The 12,298-nt window shown below is 45.2% G+C and overlaps 1 protein-coding gene across 1 annotated transcript in view; it reads left to right on the top strand.

Annotated features, from left to right (window-relative positions):
• The window catches only part of HHATL (hedgehog acyltransferase like), an 81,143-nt gene extending 69,188 nt beyond the window's left edge, over window positions 1–11,955 (top strand). The window contains exons 9-12 of the mRNA XM_077490542.1: window positions 2,619–2,654; window positions 6,215–6,416; window positions 8,238–8,379; window positions 11,675–11,955. Of these exons, the coding sequence (XP_077346668.1) occupies window positions 2,619–2,654; window positions 6,215–6,416; window positions 8,238–8,379; window positions 11,675–11,796 (502 nt within the window). The 3' untranslated portion in view covers window positions 11,797–11,955. The remainder of the gene's footprint in view (window positions 1–2,618; window positions 2,655–6,214; window positions 6,417–8,237; window positions 8,380–11,674) is intronic.
• The last annotated feature ends 343 nt before the right edge of the window (window positions 11,956–12,298 follow it).

Below are 12,298 nucleotides of genomic sequence, written 5' to 3'. Positions count from 1 at the left end.
AGACCCGGGAACTCAGCACAGGGATGGTGGGAACCCCTCATAATCGGCACAGCGGGTGTACAGACCTGGGAACGCAGCACAGGGATGGTGGGAACCCCTCATAATGGACACAGCAGGGGTACAGACCCAGGAACTCAGCACAGGGATGGTGGGAACCCCTCATAATGGGCACAGCGGGTGTACAGACCTGGGAACTCAGCACAGGGATGGTGGGAACCCCTCATAATGGGCACAGCGGGTGTACAGACCCGGGAACTCAGCACAGGGATGGTGGGAACCCCTCATAATGGGCACAGCGGGTGTACAGACCCGGTAACTCAGCACAGGGATGGTGGGAACCCCTCATAATGGGCACAGCGGGTGTACAGACCCGGGAACTCAGCGCAGGGATGGTGGAAACCCCTCATAATGGGCACAGCAGGTGTACAGACCCGGGAACTCAGCACAGGGATGGTGGGAACCCCTCATAATGGCCACAGCAGGTGTACAGACCCGGTAACTCAGCACAGGGATGGTGGGAACCCCTCATAATGGGCACAGCGGGTGTACGGACCTGGGAACGCAGCACAGGGATGGTGGGAACCCCTCATAATCGACACAGCGGGTGTACAGACCCGGGAACTCAGCACAGGGATGGTGGGAACCCCTCATAATCGACACAGCGGGTGTACGGACCTGGGAACGCAGCACAGGGATGGTGGGAACCCCTCATAATGGACACAGCGGGGGTACAGACCCGGGAACTCAGCACAGGGATGGTGGGAACCCCTCATAATGGGCACAGCGGGTGTACAGACTCGGGAACTCAGCACAGGGATGGTGGGAACCTCTCATAATGGGCACAGCGGGTGTACAGACCCGGGAACTCAGCACAGGGATGGTGGGAACCCCTCATAATGGGCACAGCGGGTGTACAGACCCAGGAACTCAGCACAGGGATGGTGGGAACCCCTCATAATGGACACAGCAGGTGTACAGACCCGGGAACTCAGCACAGGGATGGTGGGAACCCCTCATAATGGACACAGCAGGTGTACAGACGCGGAACTCAGCACAGGGATGGTGGGGACCCCTCATAATGGGCACAGCGGGTGTACAGACCCAGGAACTCAGCACAGGGATGGTGGGAACCCCTCATAATGGGCACAGCAGGTGTACAGACCCAGGAACTCAGCGCAGGGATGGTGGGAACCCCTCATAATGGGCACAGCGGGTGTACAGACCCGGGAACTCAGCATAGTGATGGTGGGAACCCCTCATAATGGGCACAGCAGGTGTACAGACCCAGGAACTCGGCACAGGGATGGTGGGAACCCTATGGGAATTTCTATGCTTACGAATTTTATACGAAATACGAAATTTAGTTGATGAATTTTGGAATGTTGGCATTTCAGATCCAAATTCCGTTACACCAGAAACATGACTGGTGTTTTGTTCACCAATCAGAGGAAGTCAGCACAGCACAGGGATGGTGGGAGCCCCTCATAATGATAAATTCATCATAACGAACTTTCGTTATTTTACGAAAAGTTTACAAATCTAATGAAAATTCGTATTTCGTACGAATCCGAATTAAATTTCGGACACGGATTACGAAATACAAATTAATTTTCGTACGAAACAGAATGAAACGAAATGAAAATAATTTGACGGTGCTCATGTCTAATTATCACTATTATTAAAATGATACATTATGGATGAGATGTTAACCTAATAAAAAGAGAGAAAATAAAAAAAAAACTTTTGAAAATGGTATGTATATAAATTAAACCATACATTATACAGATTGTACAGTCGTAAAAAGAAAGGGAAAAAAATAAATAAACAAAATAAGAAATGTGAAGGGGACATTGTATTGATGTCAGATTGACATGATAATCTTCTTACGTTCTTTCTAGCCCTGATGACGTGGGCACGAAACTCGTTGGCTATTTCTTGATCTGTACTCCCGACCTTTAATGGAATAAAGTTGTATGTTGTCCTCTTAGCAGTGGCGTGGCGCTTAAATTTCAACCCTTCTTTCCTTACATTACAAGCCAAAGAGACTGTGGAGATCCTCTGTGGTGTGGAAACTGCCTGCCCAGGAAGCAGATCATTTACAACATTAACACCTTAAGATAACGATAAACCTGCAGGTCCAACACTATCTTTCCACTTTCCTGCATCATAGGATGAGGCCAACACCATATATCGGGGGGATATACATGATATATCAACTAAACTATATAGAACGTCAACTAGAGAAAGTGCACTTCTATTGTGAGAATGGGGCAAAAAATAAATGTTTTTAGACTATTTCCTGTGCTGGTCGAATATTTTTAATCGACTTTAAAAGAAAAATATGGCATTTGGCCACTGTGTGGCGCTAAGTACCATAAGAATTTTCTGTGATATTTTCCACCATCTAGTGGCCAAATACAGTATTTTCTCTTTTAAGCCAATGAAAAAGCATAGCAGCACAGCAAATAGCCTGATAACATTTTTTTTTGTTTTTTTTTGCCCCATTCACACATAATGAGCACGCATGCACTTTAATTGCCAAATTGCTATATAATTTTTTTATAAATACCCCTATATGTCTATTCCTAGAGCCTTGATTGCATTTTCTTCTGTTTCAGGCACTTCGACAGAGGAATTAATGACTGGCTGTGCAAGTGAGTACCATCGGGGTGACCGCTATCTCAGGATGATGTATATATGTTTATTAGCTGAGTCACAGATATTGTGAATCTCATCTGGGGCCAATTAAAGACCACTAAAAAAACATAAATATTTATTTAATGTTTTCTTCCCTATTGACTTCAATGTATAATTGTCAAAACTGTGAAATTTCGGTAAAATTTTCAGCTCTTCTCATCCATGGTATTGGATACTCCGGCAGTGAGAATCCCCCGGGGGGGCATAATTTATGGCGCTGTTCCTGTCCATCTGGGAGTCCTAATTGTTTCTGCCTGACTTTGTGTGTCCCATCTCTTTCTGTTACATTCTCCATAATTAAAAATAAATAAAAACCCAGCATTGATGGTGGGAACCCCTCATAAAGGGCACAGCCGGTATATGGGCCCAGGAGCACAGGGATGGTGGGAACCCCTCATAATGGTCACAGCAGGGGTACAGACCCAGGAACTCAGCACAGGGATGGTGGGAACCCCTTTATAAAGGGCACAGCGGGTATACAGACCCGGGAACTCAGCACAGGGATGGTGGGAACCTCTCATAATGGGCACAGTAGGTGTACAGACCTGGGAACTCAGCACAGGGGTGGTGGGAACCCCTCATAATGGGCACAGCGGGTATACAGACCCGGAAACTCAGCACAGGGGTGGTGGGAACCCCTCATAATGGGCACAGCGTGTGTACGGACCCAGGAACTCAGCACAGGGATTGTGGGAACCCCACATAATGGGCACAGCAGTTGTACAGACTCAGGAACTCAGTGCAGAGATGGTGGGAACCCCTCATAATGGACATAGCAGGGGTGCAGACCCGGGAACTCAGTGTAGAGATCTCACAGTAGAGTCTCTAAGAGACAGAGACATTGTCAGTGGTTTTAACTCTCCAGAATCCATCAGTTCTGGGGGGACTGTCACCATTTACATACTATAGATGTAGAAGTCGCTGAACTCTGTCCATTTGATGCTACCTATGTATGCAACTACCTTCCTATTCATTCCAAAATGTTATTTTTTGGAGGAAAAGGGCAATGTTATTGTAGCGCCCTGGGGTTAAGGCCCCTTTCACACATGCGGATGATATGTCCGTATTTCATCCATCCATTTGCGGATGAAATACGGACATACATTCACCCCTATGGGATAGCGGGTGTCTGCGGATGAGCATCCGCAGACACCCGATTTCGTCCGCCTCCGCAACAGTCCGATTCTGCAGACGGAGGAAAATCCTATTTTTCTATCCGTCTGCAGAGCGGATCGGATGAACACGGACAGACGGTCCGTGCTCATCCGATCCCCATAGAGGAGAATGGAGAGCTGACAGGGTGGTCCCCGCACAGTGTGCGGAGACCGCCCTGTCCGCAGCCAGCTCAGCGGGGACAACGGAGCGATCCCCGCTGAGTGAGCGGATCTTCACGGGGCGGATCATTACTGATCCGCCCCGTGTGAAAGAGGCCTTAGTCAGGGAGCTCCTCACAAATGCACTAAACAGGAGTAGTTACCCTGGTCAATTGCTAGAGATCCATTGATTTCTCCCTAAGTTTGCCCTTTTGCACTTTTCTCTTCTACAACTAGGTGGCAGGGTACCCAAGGTCAGGTTATGGGTATACAGGGTATCTCAGCTAATGGGCAAAGGTTTTCTTGAATCTCTTGGCCTGCTGGGAGAACCTATATATTCGGGCAAGGTCAGGTGATCTGTGCTCTGTGCCACCTGGACGGTTGTCTGGGTGGACATGTGTTGTACGCCACGGGCTGCTAGGCCAGAGATTGGGCCTATCCCGGGGACATCTGGCTGCTAGGCTGTCTGAGTGCCTATCCAGAAGTAAGAGAGCAGTGCAGGGTTGGGATTGCGGCTTGCAGTCCAATGAGAATTGAAGGTTCTGCCGACCAGAGAACCTGTCAATGGTCGGAGGTAGAAGAGAAGCTGTCGCCACAAACGGACCAATAACCTTTACCAGGGACCACAGTGAGTAACTGAAGCAAGTACCGGAGCAGCATGCTCAACAAACGGGCACAGTGGAGAATCGAGACACGTCAGGGACCCAACCAGTGGAGGTGACACTTGCAGAGCAGCTTTGTGAGTCAAGCCAGGGACCAAGCTGGTTAGCGGGGGGTGAAGCTTGAGAATTATATGGAGTGCCAAGCTAGGGACCCAGCAGGGAAGCATGGGTGACGCTTGAGGGAGATACCACCGCAAAGCTTTGGGGAGCTCCATGGATTCAGAGTCAGTGAATCAGAGGATCTAGTGAGAGACCAGGAGCTCAAAAAGGCTGAAGAACTACAAGTAGAAGTTGTAGTGAAGTAAAGAGGACTGTAACGATTTGTGTTAGAAACTGTAATGCCGCGTGCACACGATCGCACATTCCGACAACAAAATCCATGTTTTTTTTCCCACGGATGTTGGCTCAAACTTGTCTTCCATAGACACGGTCGCACAAAGTTGGTCGGAAATTCCGAACGTCGAGAACGCGGTGACGTACAACACGTACGATGAGCCGAGAAAAATTAAGTTCAATAGCCATTGCGGCTCTTCTGCTTGATTCCGAGCATGCGTGGCACTTTGTGTGTCAGAATTGTCTACCCACGATCAGAATTTACGAGAACGGATTTTGTTGTCGGAAAATTCGAGAACCAGATCTCAAATTTTGTGCGACGGAAATTCCGATGGAAACTGTCCGATGGAGCCCTACACACGCTCAGAATTTCTGACAACAAGCTCCGACCGCACATTTGCCGTCGGAAAGTCAGACCGTGTGTACACAGCATTAAAGATTGTTGCCGTAGGAGACAGCAATCCTGCACGTGCAGATGTGGCGTCTTGCTGGGGGCCTTTCCCTGCACGGCTGTCCTCCTATTGAAGTCTCGGAGTCTGCCAATTAAAATTGCAACTGCTTAAGGGTGTCCTGGCCCTAACTCTTTTTTCCCTTAATATATAAAAAGGACTGTTAAGAGAAATAAAACCTCTTTTACATCCAAGAAGTGTCTGGCGCCCAATAACGTTATCCACATTGCACCCACTATGCCTCAGAACCCACCACATGGAGAAGGATGTCAGCTATCTTTGGCCTTGAAGGTTCTCACTAGACTGGAGGAGGCTAGAGACTTTGCTACATCAGAAAATATAGAATTACACACAAACATACATGTATAGTAAATGTTAAACATTTATCCTGCCCAAAAATGTGTAATTGTGTTCAGCCAGACTAGTGAACTCCCCAACACCAGAGACAGGTGAGAGACCAGAGCGGTGACGTCATACTGCTGCCTCATTGTCCAATCACAGGCAGAGGCGGGCTGCTGACCAAACTGCACTATGTTATGGCAGCAGAGAAAACTGAGGTCACCTGGTGTCTGGATCACAGAACTAGAATAAAATAACTTCTGGAAGAAAACTTATCTTCAATATTTGTATTTTAATTGAGCATTTCACCTGGAGTTATACACATAAACAATTTTCAGCTGTATCAGCCATTGTATGGTTATTATGACTGTTATACTATCACTCTCTATAACCCCCTCCCCCTCCTTTTGCTTTGGCTCAGGTACGTCTACGATTTCCTAGGTGAGGGCCATGACAACATCAAGAAGGAGCTGCTGGCCACCGTGTCCACGTTCCTGGTGACCACGCTGTGGCTGGGCCCCTGTGACATTGTCTACATCTGGTCCATATGCAACTGCTTTGGTCTGAACTTTGAACTCTGGGTGCAGAAGTTTTTTGAACTGCCGCCATTCGCCAAACTGGAGGTGAGAGGAGCTTAATTACTTATCAATTATTATTAACCACTTCCCACCCGGCCAATACACATATACGGCCGGGTGGGAGCCGTCTACTTCTGATAGGACGTTCAGGAACGTCCATCAGAAGGAGCGGGATCGTGCGCGCTCATGCCCGCACAGCGGCGCGATCCCGATGCGCCCGTGTCACCCAGACACGGCGAATCTCAGATAGGCAGGAGGGCTCTGTGATTGGCCCTCCTGATCACATGACGGCCGTGTCCAATCACGGCCGTCATGTGATGTAAACAAACAGCCGGTTGCTAGGCAATCGGCTCCTCCTCTCCTCACACAGAAGTCATTGCTGAGGAGAGGAGAGCAGATCGCTGCAGCCGGCTGATGATCAGTGAGTATGAGCTGTTTTTTACAGCTTTTTACTCACTGATCACCAGTCTAGTGTAAACACACAACACACCACACAGTGTAATCACACCACACAGTATAAACACAATGTCCCCACACATGTCCCCAAAACATACATGTCCCCAAATAATAAAAACACATGTCCCTAATAATAAAAACATGTCCCCCACATATGTCCCACTGAAATCACTTGTCCCAATGATTATCTGCACACATATGTACGTGATCATTTGCGCACATATGTCCGTGATCACACAAACCAATTATTATACACTTAACGGAATTTTTTTTACCAAAAACATGTAGCAGAATACATTTTGGCTTAAATTTATGACAAAATTTGATTTTATTGGATTTCTTTTCAAATAGAAAAAAGAAAATATTGTTTTTTTTCCAAATTTCCGCTTTTTTTTGCGCTTATATCGCAAAAAATAAAAAACGGAGTCGTGAATAAATACCACCAAAATAAAGCTCTATTTGTGCAAACAAAATGATAAAAATTTCATTTGGGTACAGTGTAGCATGACCGCGCAATTGTCACTGAAAGTGCTAGAGCGATGAAAGCTGAAAATTGGGCTGGGAAGGAAGGGGGCGAAAGTGCCCTGTATTGTAGTGGTTATTAATAATAATAATAATACTTTTTTTTATTATTATTGTTATTTATTATTAATTTGTTACGTTCCTTTCGTTTAGATACGGCATTCGTTATTTTGGAAAATTCGTAACTTCGGATAAATTCGTATTTGTTACGTTCACTCACAGCCAAATTTGAAAGGATATTCAAATACCTATAATTTATTAGTTAGTAATAGTTAAGTTATTATTAGTTAATTATTATTTCAGATTTCCGAGCTTTTGAATTTCCGAATATACGAATGTACGAATATAAGAATTTACGAATTTACAAATTTACGAATGTACGAATTTACGAATGTACAAATTTACGCATGTACAAATTTTTGAATGTAGAATGTACGAGTTATTATTAGTTAGTTATTATTTCAGCTTTGCGAACTTTCGTTTTTTTTTGGTCTTTTCTTCCGATTTTTCGTTCTTTTGAAATTTCATTTATTTTTGGATTTTCGAAATTTCAGGATTTTCTCATTTTCTGATTTACAGATTTTAGAATTTTCGCATTTATGGATTTTGGATTTTAGAATTTACGAATTTTCAAATTTTGGATTTTAGAATTTACGATTTTCGGATTTTCGAATCATAACGGGTCATAACGAATGACCCGAAAAAATGGAAAAAAAACCCAAAAAACTAATGAAACTAAAACTAGCTAATTTTCTGGCAGTGCACATGTCTAATTTATTCTATCATCTGCCAAGCTTGTCTTCATCACTTTGGATTGTTTGTAGGATCAATATGGATAAATACAATAAGTAATCGTTCACTTATTCTCTACATTGCTTCTCTCTCCAGGCCTCCTTACCTGAGTCCATGTCCAGGAGAATCCGGGGGATATTTGGAGCTGCCAATTTCTGGGCCATCATTCTGTACAATATTTTAGCCCTGAACAGCCTGGAATTCGCTATACTTGTAGCCAAGAGAATCCTCATCACGGGTAGGTACACACTTTGAGGGTTAAAGAGCACCATTGTCATAAAGGTGCAGAATTATATATATAAAAGAGCTATATTCCCCCTTTTTCATGTTTAACCACTTGACCTCTGGAAGATGAACCCCCCTTCCTGACCAGGCCATTTTTTTGCACTATTGTAGCACTAACCCCCGAAGGAGCTGCTGGTTAGATTGGGCTTACCATTACCTTCTTTCTCCTCACTTCACCTCTAGGGGTGTCCCGTGGTAGATGGCCCAGTAACTTGAAAGACTGACGACAGATCCACTTAAATTGATTTTATTTGCAAAAAATGTAGACAATGAACAGTCTCATAAAATGGTATCAGAGTGTTGGAAAGGAAGTTCAGGTACTCTTAGTGTCAAAGTCAATAATGAAGAACTTGCTTACTTTGACTGCATCCAGAAAATAGCCATTCACAACTGGATGGTCACTCAGGTTGGACAGTCCCTCTCCCACAAGGCCCAGCAGCCAACAAGGTGCTTACTCAGGAACAAGTTGTTGTAGAACACGTAGGAAAACTAAACTTGTAGAACACTCGTGTGATACCTGGATCTTTCAGCCAGCTTGGCGATATCCACAAGACCGGCTTCTCTTGGGTACTTCAGCTCCTCCAGGCTCTTGCTAAGAAACCAACCCGTACATGGCCTTCTTCTGAAGAGTCCTCCCCTGGATAGCATGAAGTCACTGGGTCTCACCCAAACACCTCAGAATCCTCGTTTAGTTTCCTTGCCTCGGGTCTAGCTAGCCCGAGGCAAGGAAACTAAAGGAGGATTCTGAGGTGTTTGGGTGAGACCCAGTGACTTCATGCTATCCAGGGGAGGACTCTTCAGAAGAAGGCCATGTACGGGTTGGTTTCTTAGCAAGATCAGGTGGATCCACACCCCAGGCCATAGCCTTCCTGGTGGCTGGTCAGGAGGACCAGGACCATAAAGTCAGTACATCCTTCTGGACCGGAACCCCGAACCACGTGACATCCGCATCTTAAATACCCTCTACCAGAAAGCACAGCAAGAGCACCACTCCCACTGGGCGGGCTCCGAGAGAGAGTAACTTAAGCCAGACCATATTTCCATGCCTGCCAGAAGAGACAGTGCCCCCTGTGGCCAGGCTGAACATCTCATAGTCCAGTCAGACTGATGCTGAAGTCCAAATTTAGACAATTGTACCCAAACCAAACTGTAGTTCAGGTGTAACCTTAAATTTGAAAAACACATAGCGCGTGCTCTTCAGGAGCCGGCGCTACACTATAAACCAAAAAAGACTACAATTTAAAAATATATTTTTTTTTTTTACTTTTCTGCTATAAAACCTATCCCATAAAAAAAAATAAAAAACTCAAATTTCTTCATCAATTTAGGCCAATATGTATTCTGCTACATATTTTTGGTAAAAAAAAAAAAAAAATCCCAATAAGAGCATATTGATTGGTTTGGGCAACAGTTATAGTGTCTACCAACTATGGTATATTTTTATTTATTTTATCGGCGGTTGCCGGTGGCCACCCGTTGGCCGGAACCTGCTGATCAGCATCTGCTGTGTCTAATCACAGCACAGCCAGGTCGCCGGTGGCACACGCCCCCTACTACCCGGAGGTGCCAGATCATGTACCTAGTACATGGAAGTGATACGGTTGTCAAGCGGTTAAGCTCATTTACCTCTTTTCCTAGCCCCCTCTCATTCCAACCACCATGGAATGCATAGTTGTTGGTTGTCCAAGAACCGTATAGGAGCTGTGAAAGTTGTGGAACATTATTGTGCACATTTTGGACAGAGAGGACAACTAGTTGGAAGTAGCATGAGCAAGGCCATCTACGTCAAATTGGAACGACCATCCCTAAGCAGTAGTGAGGATGTTCAGCAACATCTGTCTTCCAAATGCCGATTTAACATCTCTACCCTGGCAATTTGACAACAATCCACTCCATTAGCCATGTGAATCGAGGAAGTAACACCTAAGAAGACTTCCTGACACAGAGGATGGGATTATGTAACAAGAACGGGGGTTCCCTAAATTTTCCACCTTCCCTCTGATTCTTGGACAACCAACATCTACACATTCCAAGGCAAACGAGTGAAGGTGTCTATAACCTGTGTGGTTATAAATGTTGGGGTATTTTCTTGACACTCATTACCACTGAAGAAGTGGCTTGGCCAAGCTAGGAAACCTCTTTAACATTACAGAACAAGTCCAGTTGGATGTGACTAGCTACTACTACAGGCAGTCCCGGGTTACAAAAAAGATGGGGACTGTAGATTTGTTCTTAAGTTGACTCTGTAAGTCGGAACAGGTAAATTTTTTAAGTGTAGCTCCAGCCAAAAAAATCTATTTTTAAGCTTTTTGGATAGCATACGGAAGGGTTATTACCCCTGTAAAATATATTTTGCTGTCTGTGCCCCTGTTCAGCATATTTCACCTCACTTTCTGTCCCAATGAGAATTGGATTTTGAAAATGTTGGGGTTGTTGTAGAAACAAGGACTGGTGATAAAGCATCAGTGGAGACACCTTTTTCCCCATAATAACTCACACTTAGCCCTTGTACACGCGGTCGGACATTCCGACAACCAAATCCGTCAGATTTTGTCTGTCGGATTTAGTCTGACGGATTTTGTCCGAAACTGTTGCATACACACGGTCGGACAAAGTTGTCTGAAAATCCGATCTTTCAGAACGTGATGACGTTATTTCGTTACGACGGGACTACGTTCAGGCTAGTAGCCAATAGCTTTGGTGTAGGAATTTGATCTGAGCATGCGTGGCACTTTGTCCGATCGGAATTCTCTACACATGATCGGACAAGGTCCGATCGGATCATGTTTTGGGAAAATTTTACTGACAAGTTGGAAAACTTGGTCCGTCGGATACTCCGACGGAAACAGTCCGATGAAGACCACACACAGTCGGATTATCCGACAAAACGGTCCGATCGGACACATTCCGTCGGAATCTCCGACTGTGTGTACAAGGGCTTACAGGAGAGAATTTCCCTTCCTAGGGGTAGATTTCCTCTCACTTCCTGTTGTCTCCCTCCCTTTGTAAGTAGGAGTGGTTTGTAAGTCGGATGTTTTTAAGTAGGGGACCGCCTGTATATACACCATGACCTAGACGTGACATGAGGACCTTCACAGACAGTATACAATAATTTATCAGTATTTATTAAAAAACATTCATTGACACACAATCACTGTGCGGAATCATTTGCAATTGACAACTAATGCAGCCATTCTAAGGTCTTTGTTTTTCTCTCCTTCGTTGATGAGTTTTGTCCTCCTCTCCAGGTTTCCCGATCAGCATGCTGTCCATCTGGTTTGTGACCTATTGCGGAGTTCAGCTGATAAAGGAACGAGAGCGAGTCCTGGCCATAGATGCAGAGAGGAGTGAGAAACTGAAAGCTGCCTAATTCCGGAGCTTCTCCAATAGAATCGAAGCAGCTAGCCGCCACCCCGGGCAGAAGAGCTGGAGCTTACTCCGCCCTAGAGCAACGCTACAATCCAACCTAATGCACAATACCAATCAACCCAGATGACTGTGTAGATTTAATAAATATTTTCTATAAGGATCTGTGGTATACTTTCAATTCTTATTAGGATAATACAGACATAATAAAGAGAATGCTACTCAAAAGACCCTTCATGCTTTTTAATTGCCTTGTGGTGAATCAAGGCATTTTAAAATTTGATCAGTCACTGTTCCTTCTGTCCTCAGCAATGGGCAGTCCTGAATGCTGTACCGGCCGTCAATCACGTAATGTTAGCACAGTTCTTTGCAGAATTCTCTAGAGTCTAGGGTGGCTTGATAACAAATCCTCAGGGGGGAGGGTCCTAGACAGTCTGACCTCACAGGAAGTGGTTTAAATTACACTGGACGTCATTAGGCCTGTGTCACGAGGGCCACGTACCTGA

The sequence above is a fragment of the Lithobates pipiens genome, unplaced genomic scaffold (genome assembly GCF_037356315.1).
Source record: "Lithobates pipiens isolate NorthernLeopardFrog02 unplaced genomic scaffold, aLitPip1_a1.2 Scaffold_19, whole genome shotgun sequence".
Lineage (NCBI taxonomy): Eukaryota > Metazoa > Chordata > Amphibia > Anura > Ranidae > Lithobates > Lithobates pipiens.
This window is presented reverse-complemented; position numbering and strand designations above follow the sequence as displayed.